The 26,953-nt window shown below is 34.8% G+C and overlaps 1 protein-coding gene across 2 annotated transcripts in view; it reads right to left on the bottom strand.

Annotated features, from left to right (window-relative positions):
• Glut4EF (Glucose transporter 4 enhancer factor) overlaps positions 1 to 26,953 on the bottom strand; it is a 409,830-nt gene that overhangs the window by 129,527 nt on the left and 253,350 nt on the right. The window contains exons 3-4 of one of the 2 annotated variants that reach the window (XM_085951207.1): positions 9,550 to 9,671; positions 3,283 to 3,458 (exon numbers count right to left, since the gene is read on the bottom strand). In XM_085951207.1, coding sequence (XP_085807333.1) covers positions 3,283 to 3,458; positions 9,550 to 9,671 — 298 coding nt within the window. Of the gene's footprint in view, positions 1 to 3,261; positions 3,459 to 9,444; positions 9,672 to 26,953 lie in introns of both variants that reach the window. The other variant, XM_085951206.1, reaches the window with a different exon arrangement.

Genomic DNA, 26,953 nt, shown 5'->3' with positions numbered 1-26,953 from the left:
CAGTATGTGGAGGACAATTGTCTACAGAATGGGCAGTGATGTCCCGTGGGGGAAGGCAGATTTAGCGTCGCTTGTGGACGGCAGTTACTTAAAGGGCGGCAAATCGAGTAAAATCATTTGGAATATATAGAAATAGCTACCTACATTAAGTTAGTAATAGCGAAAATATCTTTCCATAAAAAAAATCATCTCACTGGTTTTGTCGGGTTCGCGATATCTGGTTTACTTCCGTCGCCCTTCGACGTCCTTGGTGACCAGAAACGACACGACGTGCATATTTGCGAATAATTAGTCTGATATTTTGTTAGTAATGTATCCATACATCATATTTCTTAGGCATTGGACTCAATATGCAAGATGAAAGGATGATAAAAATAATGTATACAAAATGAGGCGGCACTATGGCGCTGCCCAGTGGCGGCATTTTATCTAGGGACGTCACTGAGAATGGGCTTATAAGAGGGTGGATCGAGGTCTGAACAAAAACTAACCACGAGTGCGAGTGAGAAAGTATTCGGTACGCGTATAATCTCTGCAATATACGATAGAAGTAAGATAGAAGACATATGCATAAACGATTTAGTGAAGCCAGGCATGAAGCCAGTTAATATTAGTTTGATTAATGTGCCCAGGGCAAAGTTGGGAGTACGTGTTTCTGAAACATGTAGAATAATCGTGGGGTTGCAGCCAAAAGTTGGTAAGTCGATGATTTAGGTATTTAGAGTTAACATCTGATAATGTATTTGAAATACGTATGCTAGAAAAAATCAAAGCCATCCGATATATAGACCATGCACATAAAGCACAAAGAAAATAGCATTATCATTAAACCTGATTTTATAGGGCATGTTAAAACTTCCAAAATGCAATTACTCCATAACTTGATTTCAAGACTTACTTACTTTCGGTAGTAGCTCCACGAAATGTGACTTTATGTTTTTATTTCCTAAACACGGAAGTCGTTTTAAAATTAATCATAAGGAAGCCCGCGTGACACATAGTTCGTATTGTATTATGACTAGGAAATTCAGTATTTATTTGGATGGTGAAAGTCGAATGATGTTGTTCAATACCTAACCTCTTAGTGTCCTGACTCCTGATACGTTTATTAAAGTAAATCTGTCACTGGACAGTATATGTACATCAGTCAACTTGAAGTTAGATATGAAGCGCCTAGTTTCAAAAGCCCCTAAAATGGTTTTTGAAAATTTTCGAGTTAAATATGTAGTTTGATGGATATTTATATAACCTATATGTTGGCCCTCGATTGAACTTTAAAAAACGCCAAAATTCGTCAATACGTATGATCAAAAATTAGGGTAAATTTCAAAATCCGCTAAAATGGTTGGGTGTGCTTTTCAAATACCGCTAAAATGGAAAGCCAAAATACTCTTTAGAATGTAACAAATTAAAAAATAAATACATAAAGTTCACAGATTTAATAGATATGATTTTTTTCTTATGTTTCTCAAAACTACCTAAAATCGTTTTTCCCATTTATCTCAGAACTACCTAAAATCGTTTTAGGGGCTTTTGAAACTAAGCGCTTCACATGTCTGTTACAATATGCGTACAGTCCATCCATATTGTCTGGGCAATAAATACTACGCGCAATATTGACTACAACATCACGCAATATATCGACCCGTGTGCACCCTACACGCAACGCAATGAAGTCAGAAACAAGTTCATTAATGATGTTGACGCTTCTCTGTAATTGTAAGCGATAACTTTCACCGCTGGATCAATTCTCGTCTTCATTTTTCTCTCTAAGCATCGAAATGATTAATGATTGTAAGCAATCAACAGGTATGTGTATCGGCAACGGTTATAAATCATAAAAGTCGGTTTAAACCCGAATTAAAACCAACTAGCATTTACTTGATTTTAGAATGCGCCTAGCAAATTCCATTTTACAGTGGTAGGTATATATATTGTAACTATAGTTCCACCAGTATAAGTGTCTGCTGAGTAAAGGCGCCACATGACAAAGCATGCAATACCTTTTATACTGTGATGAGCTTAGTTCTAATTTCGAACACCTGACTATTTATGAATGTGATGGTTGACGGTAAGCTGTTTTACCGGAAAGAGATGGCCGTATAGCATAAAGATAATAAAAAAATACGCGTTGTACAGTAAATGTTACAATTTTATTAGATTTAATAAGAACAATAATTGTATATTGATTGGTATCAAATATCTGATAATAACGCTATAAATATATACAACATGATTGTATTTCTAATTTACTTAAGAATATTATTCTGTCTTTCCCCTGTATTCCGGTGGTTTTTAGTACGTATTTTGTGTTTTATTTAGGCATTAATTTGATCTCAATACTATATTACCATCTATTTCAGGCACATCTCACGAAGAAACTGAGGGACGACCAACTGCATGTGTACAAATTTCCTGATACTGGGTTAGTCAGTGGTGCAAAGGGCTGGAAATTTTGCACCGCTTTTAGATGTAACACCAATAATGTTCCCAAAATGAATACAAAGAAAATTGTTAGGCCATCCCCTCACGCAGAAACTAAAATCTGACTCACTGGTTGGTAATGGAACTCATAAACTGGTGACTGATGCTTCGCACACGGCGTTACTGAAACCTAATAATCTCATAACCTCAAACTGTCAAACCCATTATCTTTCCTACTTCATTCTAAGCTTTTTTCAGTAATATCTTTACGGGAATATTCTGGCAGCCTGTAAGTATACAGGCAGGAGTATTTCTCAACATCTGCCACATATTTAACTTTTGGCGTCTTGGCTTGTTATTTATTGTTCAGTTCAGTTCAGTTCAGTGCTACCAATTTTGGCAAGAAAATATAATTTTTTATCGAATCTACTGATATTGGTACCGCTGTTTTATGGGTGACTGGAAACTGATAGACTGGGATACTAGCATGTCGCGTCTCTTCAGTTTAGTCGCGAAGCGAGCCGCCATTGAAATACATTGGCTAGATACTTAAGTTTCAGTATCGTCTTTTTTAAGTATTCACGTGAGTGGATGGCCTTATTGTCCAACGCTAATTTTCGTTGTTATCCTTTAAGTAGGGTTCCCGTTATTAATGCAGTCATTAATATGAATGCATAAACACTAAAGGGATGCAGGGCGAGGACTTCTTTCTATTCTTATTTATTATACAAGCTGATATCTTGGAATAGAGGAGCGAAATTTAAAGTCATTTGGCGTAAACATGAATTCGATAAACTTTATAAAACTAAGTATTAATAACAAAATGTTGTTGCTCACCATAAACAAGTCGTGTCCTACCTTTTTCTTTTTTGGCATTTCATCGCGTTCGCAGTAGTCGAGGCCGATTCCTTCATCACTGAGGCTTGCGGGCCAGCTGGCGGGGGATCCACCCAGCGGAGGCGACGGCGTACCCGAACGCCATGACCCGCTGCTGGAGCCGCCCGGAGACGCTGACGAACTTCCACCCCAAGCACCTGAGGAACACAGCAAGTATGAAATACATACGTCCACAATAATATCAAAACACCAATCTTAGTACGAAGATCTAGTATGGCGGCAGGGTGTATATTATAAAAAAGCACAGTCACAGTAACACAAGATCACATTGTCAGCACTACAGAGCAGTAACGAAGGGTGGAGGTATGCTAGATCAGCCATAAATTAAACTTTGCCAGTCATACGTATTTGTTTTCATTGAAATAAGACTACAATTTACAGATGGTGTTGGTTAGTTTTTATAAATCAATTAAAACCCTGCCTAAGCCAAATCATAATAGTTTTGGTACATTTTGGGCGATACGACAAAATTGTGCAGACTTTTTCATTCATACTTATTTGTTTTCGTTGGATTGAGAATAAATATTTTTTTTTAGAATTATTAATAACCATGTCCCTGCTTTTTCTTACAAGGTGGTTGTGAGTAATTTTCAACAATCACAAACACCCAGGCTTTGAGAAAAAAACACATAAATGTTGTGTCCTAACCGGGAATCGAACCCAGAACTTTCGGGTAGGCAAGCGCACGAGAGCCGCCGAGAATAAATATTACACACACTGTTGGTTAATTTTTTCAAATTCATTAAGCCCTGCCTAACCAAACTATAATAGATAAAAAATATTATTAAGTATATCTGTAAAATATCCAAAGTTATGTATGATTTAATTGCATAATTTTCGATATTTTATAGATATACGAGTATTTTTTTTAGCTATTATTTATTATGGCTTGGTTTCGCAGGGTGATTTGTTAGTTACGAGCAATTAGGCAGGGTTTAATTGAATTTTAAAAACAAACCAACACCGTCTGTAAATTGCAGTGTTATTATGACTGACGAAATTTAGTGTGCACTATTTTATGGCTGATCTAAACAGCCTATCTCCACCCTTCGCCACTGCTACAGAGACACCGATAAAGACTCAAACTATGCCAGCGCGAGTCCTACTAGGAATCACAGCAACGGTTTGAATTTCTCCGTACTATAAACGAGGGGTATTTAACTCCCATCTTATGCATGTTGTTAATTATTTTTTAGGACTACAAGAAATCACCCACAGTGGAATATTGTCAAAATATCCGACCCTGAAGCCTTAGACATAAAGCCCACCAAAAAAGCGCTCGGTGCTCCAACCCGCGCATTACCCTTCACCTATGTAATAAGGGGCCCAAGAAGCACAACATAATTATTATTATCAGCGTCTCTCATAACAAAGCAATAAAAATATTATATTCTTTCTCGTGGCTTGTAATTAATATTCACGATGACATCATTCTACCAGCGAAATATTGGACACGCAGCAAACTAAACAATGGGTTCACTGTTATTAAATAATAGCTTCTCGCCCGTCTATCGACGACGCTTCGAGGAGCGTGATTTTGCTTGCCGTGTTCAATGAATGGACTACGTTGTATTTTCGTTAATTCGTATCGCTGAGAAGCCAAAAACGACGAATCATGGGGCACGCGGGCACAATGCGTCGTCAAATCCAGTGTGCGCTGGCGTATTTGATTACGTTGTATTTTCGATGATTCACATAGACTATGCGCGAGCGCCCCGCAAGTCCGCTCTAGTGGACTTTATGCCTTAGGCCCGTTTCAGACGGGACACCGGTGTCGCGCTCGATATAATATAGAAGGCCTTTGTAATCGAATAAAGGGGCCTTTGTATTATGATTATGAATGCCCCAGAGCTAATGAGTCGACGCGTGTCCAGTACACTTTTCCGTCGGCCGCTACATTCTCAAGCCGCCGATACACTTGTTTTTATTACCGCAGCCAGTTTTATATTCTAATTTATAACGTGAAATTCTAATTAGCTCCGGGCGTTCATAAACATAATACAAAATCCCCTTTATTCGAATACAAAGGCCTCCTTATTATATACGAGCGCGACACCGGTGTCCCGTCTGAAACGGGCCTTAGACCACAGATTCATGTCCAGGGTCTGGAAAACATGTTAAGTGTTTGATCCAGAGATAAGGCCAAATGAGTTATAAAACGTAATTTATATCACGTAAAAAAAACTGTTGTAATACTCGATACGAATAATTAAGATGGCATCAGAATTACGTTCAGCTCACGCAGTAGCCAATTGAATTAAACACGGTGGTACCACGTGATATATTTGTCAACATTTGTCATCTACGATGTAACATTCTATAAGCGGTATTTTAATTTTAACGGTTTTTTATTTGTCAGTTGTAGTGTTCTTGAACTGTGTTCTGATAATGACATCAATTATTAAGAAAAAAAAAGTTTATTATATGTCGTGAATTCATGGTTCAACTGCGTGACTGACTGATTTATGGATGTTATACAAGTCAAAAATACGTAAATACAGGTGTGCACACAGAAAAATTTAATGAGGAGTATTTCCACTTCGAATATCGTCGTTGTTTTGTAAAAAGGGCGAATCAACCATTTTGGCGAAATCGAGATTTTAATGAAAATACAATTTATGTACCCCACTATTTTGTATCTCCACAGGAAAGTACTTACTTAAAAACGATAATCGTAAGGGCGAATATTCATTTAGTATTACGAATAAAAAGCGAATGTGACATATGTATTAGGCCTTTTAAAACATTATATAATAATGCCTATTATAATGACAGTATTATTTCTAAGCTTTATTATAAACTTGTTAGATATTTAAAATCATCCACAAGTAATTAACAAATAAATGTCAAAAGCTAAAAATTCTCCTCCTGTAAAATAGCATTTTGGTTAATTCGCCCTTTTTACAAAACAGCGACGATATATCCAAAATGATTTAAATATTACTGATTTTTTTTAAATCGGCAGGAAGGAGTGTCATCTAAATATCTCGCCACTGATTTCCACATCAAAGTGCGGCCACACCGAAAACAAGTGGCGCGACAACTCGTTAAATTCTACGATAAGCATGATAATTATCGTAAAATTTCTTAAGCAATTATGATAATTATCGTAAAATTTAACGAGTTGTCGCGCGACTTGTTGCCGGTGTGGACCAGGCATCACGCCTACTTGTCTTAGCTTCTCCCCACACACTTTTCCGGGTACATTCCCCATAACCATGTACTCTGAAGTCTAACGATTGCTAACGATGAACACTTGGTTGCAACTATAACTACGTGTGCTCACCTACTCATGTGCGACCTGTCGCATCCGTGAGTGGTTATTATCAAATGCACGTGGCCTAACGGTCATAAACATTAGAATCATTAGTGTCCGTTTGCGTCGTCTATGCTGTCTTTCTGCATTTTCTGTATGCACAACCGGGGAGCAATTTGAATTGTTTTGGGGGCAATGCGCAAATCATTAATATTTGTTAAAAATTGCTTTCGCACCTTAAGCCTCAATGACATTGAGCTTCGTTACGAGCTGTTTATTGGCGAATTTACAATCTGCCTGTAAAGTCGCCCAGTGTAATCATCGAATAAGCTAATAAGTAGGTTGTAAACACTCTACCGAGAAAATTTGAAAGCCGGTCAACTTTACACGCTACACGCCGGCGTGTGGGCCTACTGCGTCTGCGCAGTAGAGCACAGTAGCAACCTCCCGGTAAAAAAACGAACTACGTTCTGTCAAAATAGTCGCTGGCTTGTGGCTTCTCAGCGAATGGAAAGTTTTATGTGTAATCATCAAATCGCAATAGCTGAATCGCCCGCTTTTAAACTCGTCAACAAACAGCTAAAGAAGCTCAATGTAATTGACGCTTTAGACCAGTGATTCCCAAAGTTGACTGGGCTCCGACCCATCTAACAAAAATTTCCAATCTTGGGACCCACCTCTTAGCTGTCTTAGAGAAAAGAGAGCATAAATATTGGTAATGCTCAGATTCCCTAGTGGCGAGTCGTGGAACTACTTAATGTTCTAATTGAAATTAAAAAAATATTTTTTATAAGTTTTACCAATATGAATGAAAGACTGTTGAAGTAAGAAACACAACTTAAATAAAAAAAAATATTACATAAATACCTACACCTGCAAGGTTTTTTTACAAAGTTATTTCAATGGGAAGGATATATTTGTTTCTTATTTTTCTTCATTACAGTTTTAGCATCAACTTCAGCTTTAGTTACTTTTAATCGCAGTGAGTTTGATATATCCAATTTATTTCGGTATTTAGTTTTAATGTTAATCATAGCCGAAAATCAGACCACACATAGATATGGGGTAGTAAAGAGGAGGAAGACTTTCATAGCTTCATCGAACAGGCAAGGGCAATTATCAGCAACTGAGAGCCAGAATTTCGTAACTTAAATTTATTTAAATTTTTAGTAATTATAAATAGCGGAATGAAATATCAAATTTATCATTTCCTATTTTTTTTAATTCATGTATACAGTGGCGAGGGCCCACTCAATATTCGCTCGCGACCCACTAGTGGGTCGCGACCCATAGTTCGGTAAACCATGCTTTAGACAACTCAACCGATGCCAATGTTGCTAGATATAACTGATGTGTCCATGCAGCATTAATCAGCGAAATCGCTTCGGATATTGATATATTCCACTTACGTGAAGGAGAATTTAGGTGGACGTCGTTTTAAAAGTTTTTAAGATAGGGTCTATCAAAGTTCACTCTGTGTCCTTCCATCTACATTTATTTTGTTATTTTATTACTTATTGTATTATTAACGTACACTTCTCTGTATTTTTATTTTTAAAAATTATTAACACTTATTTAAAGTCACGTCGTGAACGCTTTGAATTTATAATTTGTTATGTTCATTATATGTAAAATAAATTTGATTTGAATTGAATTTGATTTTATTTGATTAAGAAGAACTCTTAGAATTGCAAAATAATGAATCTTTTAAAACACTATTTAACATGAAAAATACAATGGCGTGGCTTTGTGTCGAGACAGAAAATAAATACCCAGTTATGACAAATTTAGCAAGACAATTACTGTTGCCTTTCCCATCATCATAAAAAACTATAACATTTTGATAGGGGTGCATAGAGATTTTTGAAGCTTTGAAGTGGAGCATGGCACAAATAATGCTTCCAATCTGGTTTAAACCGAATCGCGTTAACCGGGTAACCGCGCGTTTGTAAACTAACCGAAAACCGGGTAATTTTACGCGGTTAACCGCTCTTCTCAGTAACTACATAAGTATATGAACATTATGAACCAAAGAGGCAAACATAACCAAAATATTTGTAAAAGCTATTTCAGGAATGCCCCCCATACTAATTGACAACAAATAACGTCGCCTAAGTAAATGACTTTATTTCCAATTATTGAGTTCTACTGACATAAACAATTCGATACCACAGTTCAATAGGGGAACAACTCAAAATGTAAAGGTTTTGAGTTAAGAATGACATTCAATGTAGAATAATCTTCTCTTTATAATTCAGCAAAAAAAATAATCAAAAATTTCTTTAATGTGTCATAAAATCGAATCGAACCCTTTCTGAGATTAATCAGTAATTCCGTTATATAATCAAATTTATTGGTTAATTCTTTATTAAAATGTACAATTTCATTGTGCATTAATGAATTCCACTAAATTAAATATGAAAAACATACACTTTCATCGAAATCAAGGCCTTAAAATTAAAATGAGAATAACTGCAAAATATTCAAACGCCATTATCTTGGAACAGGGTTTTATGAGTTGTTCCCCTATTGAACTGGGGTATCGATATGCTTTACTCGTCGTAAAATGCTGAAAAAAGAGGGATAAACCCGTTGATGAACCTGTTCCACAGCCAAATCATCTAGGTGACGATCCTCAGACATGAGGAGAAGAAGAAATATTACAATCACATATACTTACAATTTTTTTTATTTTTTCAATCCTGTGGGAGGGTACGGATACTAAAATCCCGTTCTTGAGTGCGCACCTGCGTAGATAAATTAATGTTACAAACGTAAAAAAACAGGAACATCATGACCGATTTAGGGTAACAGGGTGAGATAAATAAACCAAAACACAATTAAAAGCAATAGCCATGACTACTCACGGTGTCTACGACCCTTGTAAGGTCTCGACCTCCGGCATCGTCTGGCCTCGTGGTTGGTAAATTCGGTAAGAATTGCTATTGTATCGTGTTGGTGGTTAAGCGTACCTCCTCTGGGCGAATGGGGCGAAGAGCTGAGAGACATGAGGACCAGCGCAGCGTTGCACTCGTCCATCTGGTCGTCCTTCATGTCGCTGTCGCCTGAACTGGACGGGCGGCGCTTGCGGGGGCTGTAGATAAAGAAAAAATATATATTAGATTTTATTTGAAGGGGTGAGTGTTGGGCAGGTGAGTATTTTTTTTAAAATCTTACATTTATTACTTTTACGTGGGTTTTAGATTTTTCTTTTATCATTACATCATCATTTTTTATTAAGTACCTACATAATTACATAATATTAACCATGCCCTTGCATTTTCGTAAAAGGTGGTTGTTAGTAATTTGAACAATCATAAACATCCAGGCTTTGCATTGGTGGAATTTGAAGTAGAATAAAACGCTTCAGAACTTCGCATTTCGGCTCTAGGATGAAAATGATATACCTAATATATTCAAAAAATATTTTTTTCCCATATATTATCTATCTATTTATTACTAGATACATATCCTATTAATTACAAGTGAATATCATTTGACCTAATTTTATGCGAGTTAATCAGGCATAGAGGCGTATGTACCTATAAGTTTAGTAAAAAGTGCAAAGTTATAAAACGTATATTCTACCTCAGTTTAAGCGTGAATATAAGAAATTATAATTTGTCATATAAATCCAACATGCGTCCATTTAATGTTCTTTTTATTGTTTTATTAGTATCAATAATAATATATTCATTGACATGTTTTCTTTTTAAAGTAAATGGGTAACGTTTTTAGTCATCTTTACACGATTTAAGAATTAATACCCCCGTCGCCATCACGAAACAAATTGACGTATTTACACCTCGACGTTCGCTCTCAGACTGCCAGCGAGTCCAAAATTTCGTCGCGTCTAAAGTTGAAAATTATTTTCCGTTTCACTGAAGTATCGCCTTAAGACGGTAAGTTCGAGTCCCACTCGATCCAACTGTAATTTTTCTAGATTTTCTTACGTTTGTGAAATTGTATTTATTTTACAGAAGTACTTATTATAATATAAGAGTTATTAAAATTAAAACAATATTAGTTGATTACCTACTAGAAATTCTCTGGGGTTAATTTAATATCCGATATATTATATTATTAGGTCACATCAAATTTTTGTACTTTGGAATTATGGAATGGGGAGTTTCATAGTGGGGTTTTTTTTGCATAACAAACAAGTGAGTACCTATGTTTAATGAGGTCATCGTTTATCACTGACAACATCATTGCAAATACGTAGAATCATGTTTTATTTATATGACGTAGTATTTTCCTCAAAAAAATCACAATACAGAAAGTCGTAGTAGCGACACTCGCGTATGCCGGCGAAACTACGCATCACGCGCCGGCCGGTTAATCTTGGCGGGAATAGAAGGCCATAGACAACAAACAAACGCAAATAAACAAGCATTGAACACGTGACACCTGAATGTGGAAGCAACGTATCGCGGATGCTCGTAATAAAACTTATAAGTAGAAGTACTGCGATGTTACCTATATTATTTGGTAACATGTAAATTTTACGTAAAACATTTGCACCGTGGCACAGTTCGCCGTGAGCTTTCTTTGAGCCAGCCCTGTTTCGATAAAAAACAAAAATGTGGCGGCCTTTATATACTTAGAAAGTTTGTCCAACATTCAGGTACATACCTACAAACTTATCTAAAGAATGGATGGGGGAGCCACTGTCGAAAACTACCCAATCAAGACTCGCAACTGGACAGAATCTGACATTCGAATGACGTTTTCAAAATTGCGTCCATATGGTAGTTCGTAGTTCTATTTTTGACCGTTCTTTAGATAAGTTTGTAGGAGTGTAATCGTGTAAAAACACGACGTATCATTATTTTTGTCAGGGCTTTATTTTGTAGTGTTTCTGTTTCAATGTAAAATACGGTTACATGTAAATTGTGCGTAAAACATTTCACCGTGGCACAGTCGCCGTGAGTTTCCTATTGGAAAGAGATGATCGTATACTAAACGGTCTCCTATTTTATTAGATTCAATATGAACATTAATTCAATTTTCATAGCTGATTTTGTAAAAATTCATGAATTCGTGAATGAAAAATAAACCTAACCTCATAAATAATCCAATATATCGGCTATTTTTCAAAATTTGTTTGCTGCTGGCTTCCTTTAAACTTTTTAAAGTGTAAACCGACAATAACAGTGGTTTATTTAGACATGAATTTTATGTCAGTACTTACTATACGACCCAAAAACGTTGGACTGCAAAATATCAGTATCGGCTTCGTGGTCAAGGGGGTATTTTTTTAAATGCGTATTTTTCACAAATTATGCAATATAACAATCTCTGCAACTAACATCAAACTATGACTTAGTCACTCAAACAGATGCGTACTTGTACACAAATGAACAAAACAATAATATTATTTTGTGTCATCTCTGTAATCTTCAATAACAATTATGTTTAGTAAGAGGAAGTGATTCTAGGAAAGATATACTTACATTAATATTTTTACTAGGTAGATAGGGTGAGAATTGAAATGCTTGGTAATTATATTATTTTTATCGTGGGGGTCTCTAAATAAATGCCTCGGGCCTATACGTCCCTAATTCCAACGTGCTCTGCTAAGGCACCGCGCCCTACATAATTACGACGAAATTGATTAATACTTTCTGAAGCGCTTTCCAAATTGAGTTACTATTGACGATTGGCTTTTGTATTTTTAAATCAAAGTAGGTATTACTTTAATTACTAACCGACGTCACGGATCACTCCAAGATTTTTTGTTGTAACTTACTTGAACTTGCTAATAATTTTATTAACTATTTTTTTATTCAACAAGATTTATTAAGAATGTAACATTCTAATTATTGAAAATACTTCTGAAACTAGAACAATAAGAATGTTGCATTCTTAAATCTTGTGAATTAATCGTTGAATAAAAAAAATTGATTAAAGATTTAATACTTCTGATTGGTTGTTTTTGTTTCGTAAAACGTTGTTCGGAATATCGCGTAAATACTGCGAATGGTGGTTCATATAAATAAATGAAGTGGCGGCTCGTGGATAAGATATCTGGGGGTGCTGCGGTTGATTAAAAATAAAAATAAATGTTTATTTGGATTACTTTTTACTATTAACATCAAAATTAAATAGAAATAATTAATTAAGTATATTAATAATTAAAATAAAGAACTTTGCATAAATTGCTTGCAGAAATAAATTTAAAAAATGTTAATAAATCGCGTGCTCACGCACGACGCAGACGCAGAAGCGGAGAAATACTGAAATCGGATTGTCTGATCCGCAGTACCGATTAGGCTTCCATTTGCGAGCACCGCTGCCCGCGCCCATCTTTGCCCACTCAAGAATATTATATTGAAACCGGTACTGTGCAAAATCAAGTACCTACCGCGGTGCATGCTAATATAATTGGACATTGGATGTATCAATGCGTGGGCGAGCTGATTACACGCTTAATAATATTAATATTTTCATTATAATATAAGTACATAGATTTATCTATATTTTAATATTACATTTGTCTCAATTTGCTTGGGGGTGCTGCAGTACCGCAGTGCATATGGAGGAGACGTCACTTTATAAATGTGCCATCCGGCCAGACTATCCTAGATAGGAACACACACACTAAGTAGACGATAAGGAAAATGCGCTTAAAATAATTAATATCGAATTAATTGACACAAAGGCAATATCCAATTGAAACATGCCTAAGTAATAATGATAAATATTTGCAAAAACAGATAAGAGAGAGGCGTACGAGTAGTTTTCTGATTTTATTAAGTAGGTACTCATATAATCGAGTGCATTGCACTATATTTTATAAACTACATTAAAAAAAACCTATACAGATGGAGCTAAGACATAATAATTATGCAATATAAGTTGAATAAGAGGTTACTAAATTACACGCTGTAAAGTAAATGATCAGTATTAGATCTAGAAAAATGCTTGGTTTTGTTATTTGGTTTCAAAATCATTCGAAAATCTCCAAGTGCTTTTGTGTTAAGTGTTATCGAATAATATGTCAGCATTATTTAGAGTCCTCCTGAAGTTGGATCGAGTCCACAATTGATTTCTTAGATTTCTCTACTAAAGGACATACGCATTCTTTCCTTATGATAATGATAATAAAAAGAATTTTCTGACTCGTTTCTTCAGGGTATACTATCAATGCAATTCTTGTCCACCCGAAGAGTGAAGAATGCTCTTTTAAAGCATTTCTTTTTACTTCTTCGTGGGTTCATTTACAATCTATCTATACTGGCAAATACATATACATTTTCATGTTCCCACTAATATCACTTGTAAACCTGTAGTCTTTATGATATCCAGTTCCAGGACGAATGTGATGTTTCATGATGATGCGTATCGTACGATTAACATGTTTGATCGCACCGTAAAGGTAGATTTTTTTTAAGTGTAAGTATAATATTCGTGGATGTGTTAAATAGGTTGTATTTGTAATCGGTTTTTATCATTTTACTTTAATATTTAGGTACAACATACGTTCTTTTCTACTTTGCTATTTATTATATTGGTTATTTGTAATTAAATCATTTTTTTTTTTAAATATTTCGTATTTATTCTGTATTATGGCGAAATGGCCAATCTTTGTAATGCCATAATACTCTTTTTTCAAAAAAAAAAAAAACAAATAAGTATTGATCTATGGAGGATCAGTTGTTTGTTCTCCCAGGGTGCAGAACTAACCTGCCATTGGTAATGCCAATTGGAAGGGAAATTAAAGTGTTCAACCAGAACGCTTCGGATATTGATTGATTCCACTTGCGTGTTAGGATGAGTTTAAGGGAACGTTGTTTTATATAAGTATATTATATATATTTTTAAATAGGGTTATACTTAGCTACTTAGGTGTAGGTACTTTCATTTAATTTTATGATATCATGTAATGAACGCCTTTAATTTATATTTTGTAATATTCACTACTTGTAAAAGTAAATAAAATTGAGATTTTATTGATTAAATCAGCTGCTGCAAGTCATTTTGTATCGCAGATTCAGTCGGAGCGCATATTAATGTTTTGTGCTCTGAGATTTATTTTCCAGGGCTGCCAATGCTTCCAAAGCATGCAATATGCTAGTCATGTATTTGGTGACTAAACACATTCTAGAATCGCCACCAGCCTTGCATACAACTCAGTTTAAAATCTTCCAATAGCTATATAAAGTACCAGTCCACGTTTTTGCATTTATATTTTATTTTGTTTACACTCGATTTCATGAAAGGGTGGTTGGATATAAGATTATAAAAAAAATAACATGTCGATAATCAGTCTCAAAATGAAAATCTTAATTAACGTGACAGCACGTTTTTTAAATTATTTTTTTGACAATGGGGCCTGCAATAGTCTATATATAATATTATATACCCACTTCGGAAAAATATCGCCATTCAATGTCGTCAATGGCTTTTACGTCATGAAAATCAAAACTCGCGTAATGACATGACAGTGTTCAATGCTCACTTTATTACCTATGTATACATAATATTATAGCATGTATCTCTGCATAATGTATGTAAACAAAATTACGTATAGCATTTAAGTATATGTACATAATGTATTATGGACTTATCAGGCTTCGTGTATTTTGATAATGTATTTCGTACTTCCATTCTATTGCGTACATAATCCTGCTTATGCCCATCGATTTTTGGACATACCCAACAGTTAATACGAAGGCTTGCAGATAATTTCCAAAAATATTTGACGTGATTATGTATCTGTCTGCAACGCGTATGCTGTCTCTCTCTCTCTGACTCACGTACCGTTTACACGCGTCTTTGTTGTACGGTCGCATAAATATAACAGCCACGTAGCATCCCCTCGTGCACACTGCTTAGTCACGCATATTATGCATTTCCGTCACACGTTTCTTGTCCCATTCACTGCGCTGTATTAAAGTTTAATTAAAGCAATTATATGTTCTACATTTAAAACAATATTATTTAACTAACGCTAATCTAGTGGTTTAAACTATTTAACACAAGGTTTTATGTTAATCCTACGACAATAATTATTGTTGAGTTTTTTGGGATACAACCAACCTACCCATCTTTAGAAAGACACTAATATAAGTTATCTTGTTGTTATGATTACTATTATAATGGAGTTCTACAACGTAATCGCTAATTTAATTAATTAATTAATAATAAAAGCTGTTATTATGGCAAATGCAAAAGTATCAGAAAACATAACATAGCTGTCTATAATATTGTTATTTAAGTAACTTTTGCCAAATAATTGACAATAGATTTCTTTTGTGAAAATTTACATAATGATTTTTATTGTTATTATTATTATGCAAAGGGAAAGCGACCAACCTTCTAATTGATAAATCCAGTTTTGTGACGTTCAATGAAACACAATATTGGAAAACGTCAAATGTTTTTATACACTTATCACCGAATCACTTTGTAAGGTAAAAATTGTTTATAAACCTTGTATTTTATTAATAAATAGAGCCTAATATCACTGGCAGTTATTGTATTTTTTTTCACAACAAAACACTGCACAAAAAATACACAATTTCTTTTATAATTCTGTTTCTGTCACAGTTATTTTTTTTTTAAATTAAAGTATAACAATGAATTCGCTTTGCGATTCAGACGACCGCAGAAAATTCTTCACTCTATAGCCACAAAGTTCGATTTGAATTTCGAAATAAGAACGCAAACAAAACAACGTAGTGGAAAGGCGCGCGAAAACTGTCACGGCACGGTCGAAAGCGAGGCAATCACTGAAAAAGACGGCGCGGCCGCAGCGCAACTCGAAACAACGGCCGCAAGCCGGCCGGTGACGTATTAAATTCGCAAAACACGTGTATCAGATAAACATATTGAATTGAAGCGTCATTGTTTGTAGGTAATATCGGCCCGTTCACAACACAATATTCAGTTTTGTTAATAAAATTGCGCTGAATACATTAATATTTAAATTAGAAAAAAAAATCTTCTTAAATCGATCAAATATTTACGTAGGTACTAACTAATAAATATAATCTTTTTAATTAATAAACATTCATTGATGTGACAGGAAAAACTTAAGTAAGTACAAGTGTTTCAAATAATATTCTATAGGTATTTAAAATTTTTACTTTATTGTTGTCATGTTCGTTTACATCAGAATCGAATACCTCCTCGATATTATGTTGCCTTGGTAGCTTGGTACATACGATATGATATGTCGTGATGAATTTAGGTCTCACATTCCTTTCATTCTGGCGATTTTACATATAATTCTTCAAACATAAAACCAATACATGTTTTAAAACTAAAAAAACTTGATGGCCAGCATAGTGTACAGAATACAATCTTATCTGGAGAATTAGATGGGGGAGCCACTGTCGAAAACTACCCAATCACGACTCGTAACTGGCAAAATCTGACATTCGGACTGTATTGTGACAGATCATAACCTAGCATTGGTAGCCACTATTATTGGTCTACAGCCAAGAAATGCGTCTACTTCCTGCCCTTCTATTGGCCCATATCTATGATTGACTGAAGCAGTGTATATTATATTTCACATTCAGCATGATGTGCTCAAAGAATTCGAGTTTTCGTTTCCTCACGATAATTAATAAGATTCAAAGGTCTTTATTAAAACCTATTCTTTGGAGTACTACATCGCCGTTGGTAGTGTTTGTTTCCATGATACTAAGGATTTCTAAGTATACAGACATATCGAAAATGTTATTTTACGCAGTATCTAACGAGTGCCTTTCTATGGGTCTATTCTATACCCTTATCGACCGCCAAAGTGATAAAGTGATAAATAGTATCAAACTTAGGACAGGTTTGTATCAAAGTATAAGCACTTACTGTAACAATAAATTACAATAAGTTGGTTTTTATTGTAATTGTTACAATACGAGCTAATATTTTGATACAAACCTACCCTAAGTTTAATAATATTTATCACTTTAGCGGTCGATAAGTATAGAATAGACCCAGTGATCGTATAGTTGGGCATGCTAGCGATCAGCTAGAATTCATAACTGACGGCATTAAAGACGTTCAGTTGGTCGCGTCGACAACTCTGTGCTTTTTCTTGAGGCAGGTGAACATATTTAAGTTGTTTATCTTACACAATGGTAATATAATTGTAGGTGGTGGACCGTGTCACTTGGAGAAAAATACACGTGGCCCATATTCTGAAAAACTCTGCTTATACCTGATCTATATTAATCCAGATTGAGTCGATTGCACGATCGATATCGAATATCAATACGATTCACTTTATCAGTCCATCAACCATCTCATTTCAATTTGGATTGCGATCAAGGATTCAACGGATAATACCTGCCTAAAATGTGAGTATTGCATACTTATATACTTAACAATATCATGATTTACATAATACATATTTAAACAAGAAAAATGAAGTATCATTGCACAGATTCCATGCATATATAATAAAGATAAAAAATATTTTTTCTCAGTTCCATGAAAAGTTTGCTAAACTTATAAAAGTATAATGATTACTTGCCATTAAAATTTCGATTCTCTTTGCAACAATTACGATAGGACGCCAATGAATTACAATACAATTTTTACAATGAATTCATACCAGAATCTAACGGCACATTCCAGTAAATGTAATTATAAGTCATACAATATGATTCAAAACCTCAACGCCTACGTATAACACATATCACTAGTAAAAATACGAATCTAACCATTGATATAAGCAATATAGATGAGGCATTACTAATTAAAAGTAACATTACTGGATTTACAATTATGCGCGACTAATATATAACTATCGGCGGCTATTTATATATTGAGGTGGTTAATTCTTACAATAATTTAACCGTCTGAACTGTCAAAAAGTGTTATGTTTTAACAGCACGTCTCTTGGCTATGTTAACTTTTAGAGCGAGATAGACATTTTTGACAGTTTAGACGGCTAACTTATTGTAACAAATATAATACCTCAATACATACATAATATGATAGATTACCCCCGATGGCCGCCGATAGCAGCGTTGTGTATAGAATATTTTCACATACAAGCACATTTAATTGACAACTCAATTGAGATTGGGAAGATACTCTTCAAACGTGTGCAAAAAACATATACCCTTCGAATGTTCTTAAAAAATATATCTACACTTTTTAAACCTTAATACAATTTTGATGCCTTTGTCATTATTTTTTCCCATTTTTTTTAAAATTCTTATTGGTGTATTATGGTGCAAACGACCAAATCCATCCCGTGACGCATTGGATATGACAGATAGTACTGAATAACACATCCTCACTAGAAGATAAGGGTGTCAGTCGAAGCCTCAAAACAACATAATTAATTCATTTATTTAGATATATAATGTGAACAATGCATAGTTCAATAATTGATAATGCAGTATGAAACTACGCAATAATATTGCATCTAATGTTTTATAAACGCAATAAACAGCTGCGACATAAAATCAGCCCGTGCCACGATCAGAAATTGATGCGTTTTTAAATGCTACCTCGTGCCGGAGTTGAACTAATGCATTTTCTTTGTGTGCACGTTGACTTCGCGAGACGCGCTGACAGTTCTATGTCCCTCTGTCTTGTGACTGAGTAATGAAGCTAGAGTCACAGTCACGGTCAACTGCAGTGGAATTGGCCGTATTCGCGGAATTTCCCGGCGACTTTCCACACCGAATACGTCACAGATTTGTTGTTTATTATGTCCTAAGTTTGCTAATTAAGTTCTACAGAAAAGAAAATGAAATCAAAGATATCAGGGTAATGCGATTAGATATCAGTGGAGAAGGGTGGAGGTAGGCTGGATCCGCCATAAATAGTACGCACTAAACTTTGACAGTCATACGTGTTTTTCATTGAATTCAATGAAACCCTGGGAAAACCAAACTATAATAGATAATAGTCAAATAAAATACTCATCTATATATTATAAAATATCTTAAATTTTGCAATTCAATCACACATAACTTTGGATATTTTATAGATAGAATAATATTTTTTATCTACATATTAAAGTTTGATTTAAGCAGGGCTTAATGAATTTAAAAAAATGAACCAACAATATAAATGTAATATGTAGTCTTAATCCAACGAATGTATGAATGAAAATGTGTGCACAATTTTGTCATATCGCCATATATTTGTATACCAAAAACTACTATGGTTTAGATTAGGCAGGGTTTAATTGGTTTTTAAAAACTAACCAACACCATCTGTAAATTGTAGTCTTAGAGCCCTATGCACAATCGTCTGTCATAATTACAACAAAATTACAACAAAACACTATGCAGAAAGCATTTCATAGTTGTGATCGAGTTGTCTATGGTCCACCAAATCTGCAATAGCTTCGTTCTGTTTTTCTATTGAAAATATTACCATATATAAAAATTCTCTTTTTCATAATTTAGGTAAATTATTTTGTAATTGTTAAACGATGACAAAAATATGAAAAATATACAAAATAAATTCAATAACTATAAATACACAATTAATATTTAATAAAAATGATTAAATGTCTCCGCAATTAGTGAATAATATAAGTTATTTTTTGACCATGTTTTTCCCGATACGGTAACACTTGCCGTTGAAATGTCAGATTTTGTCATTTACAATTATTACAAATATATGCCATGATGTGAATAATTATATAGAGTGATTAAAACTAATATTACCATGATGGTGTGTAGGTAACTAAGTACTTATATATTTCAACTACCAATCTATTGGTTTAATATTACATAAATATCTAAATCTGAATAAGAAAAGTTAATTCATAATTCATTGATACTGACATTTCAATTCGATAATCGGTTTTACTAAATTAAGACATGTACAGAATCAAGAAAGTAAAGGAAAATATTTCATATTAAATGTCACGGATATTTAATAGTTGTTCAATACCCATATTGAGATCAATTGTTAAATGAATTTGAGTGTATTGGCCGTTTTAAAGCCACGTCAATTTATTTTGACAGCAGCTGTCAGTGGTAAATGGCAATACGGAAGGGGGGCAAGGGGGCGAGTTCATAACAAAAGTAGTCTATGGTTAAGGATTCCTTATCTCTATAATCTATAGTTAACAGATGGATTTCGGCCACTTACAATTTTTACTGTTATTTTATGGTAAGTACGAATTGAGCATCGGGCTCTTAGTTCGATTACAACAAATACGTATGACCAACAAAGTTTAAAGAGCACTATTTATGGGGGTTCTTAACAGCCTACCTCAACCCTTCGTTACTGCTAGATATGGTAGTCGCAGTGTAGGTACGTACGTGCCGTGCCTACTTCAATAGATACTATGACACAATATCTAATCACGAATCAGTAACCAAGCGATAGTTGCAAAATGCTTCATTGTTCAACATAAGTACTTAGTACCTAAATGCTTTCAGTCGCACGTTTTTCGCTAACTTTTGCGAAACCGGTCGAGAATCACTCACACACGTATTTAGATTTGTGGATAAAAATAATTACACAATTTGTTGACCCTACAAAAGTGTGGGAGAAAAAAGAAAAAATCAATTACAAACAAGTGCTCCGTGTTACTTGACGTCATTCAGTGGCGAAGACTCCATACTAGGCGATTATTTAAAGCCTACATTCTTAAGAAAAATATTATTTAATTGCATATTGCCTTATTTATATAATCGATTGATTATTTTATATTCTATAAAAATGATTTATTTTACCAAAGACAGAATATAATATGTTGAAATGTATTATACCTACATATAACAAAACAATCTGCAAAGTTTGAAAAAATATATGCACCACAGCGCGCCATCTGTCTTGACGTAAATAAATGTCAGATTATTTCTCAAGGATTTGTGATATTTTTTGTATGGACGTAACGTAACCTTAGTCAGTCTATCGAATATTATGAAATATGGCAGGCTCCTATAGCAGAGCCTAAAACCTTGTTGTCATGACTGAACTTTGTCCAAAATAATTAATAATTAGATACTTAAAAAAAACTATAATAGTAGATTGTTTTTAAAAATAAAAAGAAATTTTATCTAATTATTTTTGATGTGTATAAATGTTTTGAAAAATACGTAATTTAAACTCATCGTTCAATTATATGTCGTCGGTGAGTTTCATTGAATTAGTTTGTCGATGTAATTAGTGTGTACCTATCCATTCGTAGTTATACCGTATTATCATCTTCTTACATCCCGTAAGTATACCTGACAAGTGTGCTCATTTACTCAGATCTATACAGCCTACCTCTTTCCAAAAGTCACCCTTCGCCACTGACGTCACTGTGGACTGTGGACTATTGTATAATACATTATTTGTCACTGATAAGTGTGTAATATTTTCTTTTCAGTTGCTTGAGTTTCGCGATTATTACCAAAAACTCAAACATACCCACTCAGTTCTAAATATATATACAATCACAGAACCTGCTGCGTTTCCACTTAAATCAATTGACCTCCCAGTTCAGTTATATTTTCTACACTACTTTCGTAATAGGCGCCTGCGAACGTCTGATGATAATGACACAAGTCAACGTAGATATAAATAAATACTAGAAACCAGTTATAACCAACCGTTTGTTTACCTCATTCCAGTGAGAATTGGTAAAGTGCCAAATATTATTTGCCGAATTCCAAAACAAACAAAAAATCGAGGCCGCGATACGCAGGTCGATTTAAATTTTACTTTCTCGACTTTTAATAGAAGCGATAAGCATAGAAAGTTTAGAAGAACGAGGACTTTTTCAACTGGGTTCCCCTTGTTATTGCATTATTTTTTTATGTTGTAACATGCTCAATTTTAACATATTTTTCATGAGTTCATAACAAGGCCAATTGCGAATTACGATAGTAGCGCAATTTATTGATTATCATGGAAAAAAATGCGATAGGTAACCGGTTCGTAATACTTAAATGATTTGAGAAGATTTTCAATGGCATATTTCGTTCAAATTATAACCATCTTAGTTAATTACGACGATTTTAACTAGTAGTTGTTACATGAAATCCTTATCGAATTGCGTTATAATACTATATTATGTAGGTAGCTTAATTGGTAAAGCCATGGGCCCCACATCGTGAAGCGCCCCCCCCCCTACATATCGCTCAGAATAAAGACACTAAGTACGCGGTAAAAATAATCTGTATATTTAGTGTTTTATTGTAATATTTTAATACATCCATACGAATTATGGAGATATCGAGTATTGATACACAGTTAAAAATTGTATCGTACAACCACATAACTTTAAATAATATTATCGAAAGAAAATAGCGCCGCAAGCGACTTATTTTTAGTATTACAGCAAATTTGTGATGTGTGTTTATCTCACTTATCTGGTCGATTCGCCTCGCCGGGCCCCTCCTGAGCCCGGGCCCCCAGGCTAGAGCCCTATCAGCCCCCCTTTGTGGGGGCCATGGGTAAAGCATACTGGCGCGAATCTATCAGATACAGGTTCAAGTCCCATTGGGTGTCGTATTTTTTTCGCCGATTTTCCATACAACCATCTCGGATATAATCGCGAAGGCAGCCATATCGGACCAATATCTCTGATGACGGATTTAAGACGTTTGAATCGGATCATTGCAAATAACCTTTAGTTCCGTTTACATGATTCACTTTCGACGATCATCGCGGAGGAATCATCCCCAGTGACCCGTGTAAACGCACATTCATCAACGAATCATCGAAAGTGATCATCCGGAATCAAAAGTGAATGAAGTTCAACTGGTTATACCTTTTGATCATTTTGTGTTCACTGCGGATGATTCCAAAAGCCTTACGCATGCGCACTGCGCCCCTGAGAACTGTCATCATATCCCCCATGATATTAAGTCGCATTACCCATGTATATTAGTATATTAGTCTATGGTTTTATCCACCAACGACTCTTTTCCCTATTCCTCTTTCTTTCGATGAAATTTCTGCATTCATATAACAATCTGAAATTGTTTGAATTCCAACCTGCAGCGTAATTTTACTTGACGCCATTTTGGATGAATTGTGTATTTCACTTTCAGTGACACGTGTAAACAAAAAATGAACGCCTGCATTCAATTCACTGCGGATGATCATCCGCAGTGAGTAGTCTAAATGAGCCTTTAGATTCCTAAAATATTCTAAAATTATAATTTCTACATAATTATAATGCATGTCTGTCTTTAAGTGACTCGTAAATTTTATTCTTCAATGCTGCTGATAATAATGGTACATGTATAGTGAATTATGACGTCATCCAAACATTAGCATTCCAAGATCAACCAATAATAAACTTGTTTTCATCTTGTCAGTTGTTTGCGCGCCAAAAAAATATCCATTCAAACACTACGTAATTTGTATTGTAGTATGGTGTCTAAGGTAAACAACATGTTTTTTATCATCACGTGGGTGATACGATGTTTCCGACGTTTTCCAGTTAGCAGTAATCACTTTCATTGAATCGCCAAGTGCTAAAAAAAAGACAACAAGCTCAACCATAGATAATAAATAATTTAAGGGGAATTCTCGTGAAATCCATGCCAATATGATGTCAGAATATTGTGCAATCCACTGATTAAAATCTGCAAAGTACATAATATATTATTACTATGTTCAAAGAATTTTGATTTGAAAAACCTTGTTTTTTCATTATTCCACGAATATGTTGAAATAACATAATATTATAGATAATAAAAATGCTCTTGGTGTCTACACGTTCACACATCGTCCTCCGGGTAAATTAGTTCATGTCTGTGATTTCATAACGCTGTGTGTAGTGTAAACAACGATGTGTACGCGAAAGAGCGTGGAGATTAGTAGTTACACAGATCGCCGCTAAGATGTCCGCAGACTGTAAGGGCTTGCGCAGACAGAGCGCGGTCAGGCGGTCTGAGTTCCGCGTTCGGAGTTCGGCGTTCTTTGTACTGTATGGACTTCATACTGTATGGGTACACAGCCGGCGGTCAGACCGCACCGGTCAATTGGAACGCTAGAGTTCTGGAGTTCTATGCCCGGAATTACAAAGAACGCCGTACCTCCCGTCCAGTCCCGTCATAGGAATTTGAGCAGTCACACAACATAGAGCGAAACCACACGGGGGAGTGAGTACGCAACAGCGGTGCTTTCTCACTTCCACTCGCAGTCGGAATATAGCGGTCTCGCATTATGCAGCGCTTGTGTCAGTACAACGTTTGTAAACAAATGGAACGCTTATTGTTGACCGCCACCTGTCTGCTGTCCATGAACGTTAGCGGTCAACGGTCGGTTGAACGCAGAACTCCGACCGCTCTCTGTCTGCGCAAGCCCTAAGGAGTCGAAGCACGCGCGCATACAAGACGGAGGGGGGGGGGGGGGGGGGGTTCGGTACCGGACCCCTCCACAAGGAACAGAAAAACACAAATTATTGAGATGAATGGAATACTACTAATTCTTTTTCCTCTTTGCTATGATCTTATGACAGAGGGATCAAGACCGGATGATTTCACTATCGAACAGCTTACCAATTAGACCCCCTCGCCATGCAACTATATGAGGAATCCAAACTTGTCTTTAAGAGCGTATATAAGTGAAACGGCAAATAATTTTTAACAGTATGTGGGAGTGTGGGACGTAATTTCGGCCGCGTTGCCAGTCGGAGAGCGACAGTCGTTCTGTGAGCACGTTAATTTGTTTTGTGATGGCGTCGGAGGAATATATTCTTAAATCGTGTAAAGATGACTATAAAACGTTCCGCATGTACTTGAAAAAGAAAACATGTCAATGAATTTACTATTATTATTACGAATATAATAATTAACATAACATTAAAAGGACGTATCGTCGCTATAGGATTTGTTTCCCGAATATCCATTTTTGTCGAAATCGACATTTTAATGCAGTTCAATTTCTTTTATCGAACTCTACCGAAATCATTTATAAAAACGATATATTTTTATCTAGGAACAGAGATATTTTTTTAAAAAACCCGAATACGCCATGTTAAGTTACAATTACTCCGTGGTGTTCTCCCGAATATCCAACTATTCGTACCTGAATATCCAAGTTAATTTTGGTCGAAATATATCTCTGGCTGAGTGTTTATTTCCCGAATATGACTTTAGCCAATCAAACCGCGCTCACGCCGTGCATCTCGCTCCCACATTCACGCTGTCTAGCTCTAAAACAATCACGCCCACTTTCATATGTTTCGGCCGTCCGGAGACTTCTTTCAAATTTCGTCTTATTGATATTGTTTTTAACGTTACTATTGTTTTAATAGTGAATTCATCAAATTTGAAGAGATCATTCATAGCTGATACATCACCAGTTCGCCCTGAACTTACAGTAGAGTTGTGGAAGTGACTATTTTAACCTAAATAACTGCATTTTGTTTTGATAAATGACACAAAATCCCAACGGTTATATGAATTCTACAGTATGACCCGGCAACTACTATGACGTAAAAAATAATTATTATTTCAAATTATTATTAATCAAACATTGTTTGTCTTTATTTTACTTTTAATCTAGGTATTTCTATGAAAATAAAGGCGATGCTATTATTTATTTTTGAATGCGCTGATAGTTAATTTAATTTAATATGTATGTTAGTAACTATTTATTTGGTGGATATTATATACTAAGGATATTGGTACCTACCTAATATTAGCAGCTAATGGTAATTAATTTATACATGCTATTATTTTGTGTTGTTATTCCTTACAATAGTAAATATATAATATTTATTTGGTGGTTTGTAATAAGTTTAATTGTCAATTATAGAAATATATAGATATAATAATATACAGATATATATAAATAGTTTTTTTTTTTTTTGGAAAAAGTATTAATATAAAATTGTTAGCAAGTACGAGTAAGTACCATCATAAAATATTGGAGAAATGACCGTGACGGCGGTTAATAATTGAAGTAGTAGATACCTTATAATATATTTTATCAGAAGTTATTAAAAAATATAAAATATAAAAAAATAGTTAATTACTTAAAAACTATTTTATTGCTTAATCCGAAAAAAACCGAAAAAGCGATTACCGCATGTTATTATTACATACGAACTTGGGTAATTACGATCATTAAGTATTTAAATAGTAGAGGTAATTATTAACAATTATCGTGTAAATAAATATAACATTTGAGGCCCGTACTTTTTGACCACTCAGTAATCTGTGGGCCGTGCAGCAATACGCTACGGTTTTAAATCCCGAACGTCCATGTTTTGTCCCGAATATCCATTATTCTGAGAGAGCGCTAAAAATTTCCCGAATATCCACAGTGAATACTTGTAAATAAAACGCATTTTCTGTGCATTTAATGATTTATACCAGTATATTACTCTTGGAATCTATTCTTAGATAATTTTGCAATCATACAGTATTGAAAGAATGATTGATACATCTACTGATATTAAAATATACGACAATGAAATTTGTTTTTCGTCTC

Source organism: Rhyacophila brunnea, unplaced genomic scaffold, assembly GCF_057557595.1.
Source record: "Rhyacophila brunnea isolate RB1 unplaced genomic scaffold, BYU_Rbru_1.0 scaffold_24, whole genome shotgun sequence".
Lineage (NCBI taxonomy): Eukaryota > Metazoa > Arthropoda > Insecta > Trichoptera > Rhyacophilidae > Rhyacophila > Rhyacophila brunnea.
The sequence above is the reverse complement of the archived record's forward strand: the minus strand, read 5'-3'. Positions and strand labels throughout refer to the sequence as shown.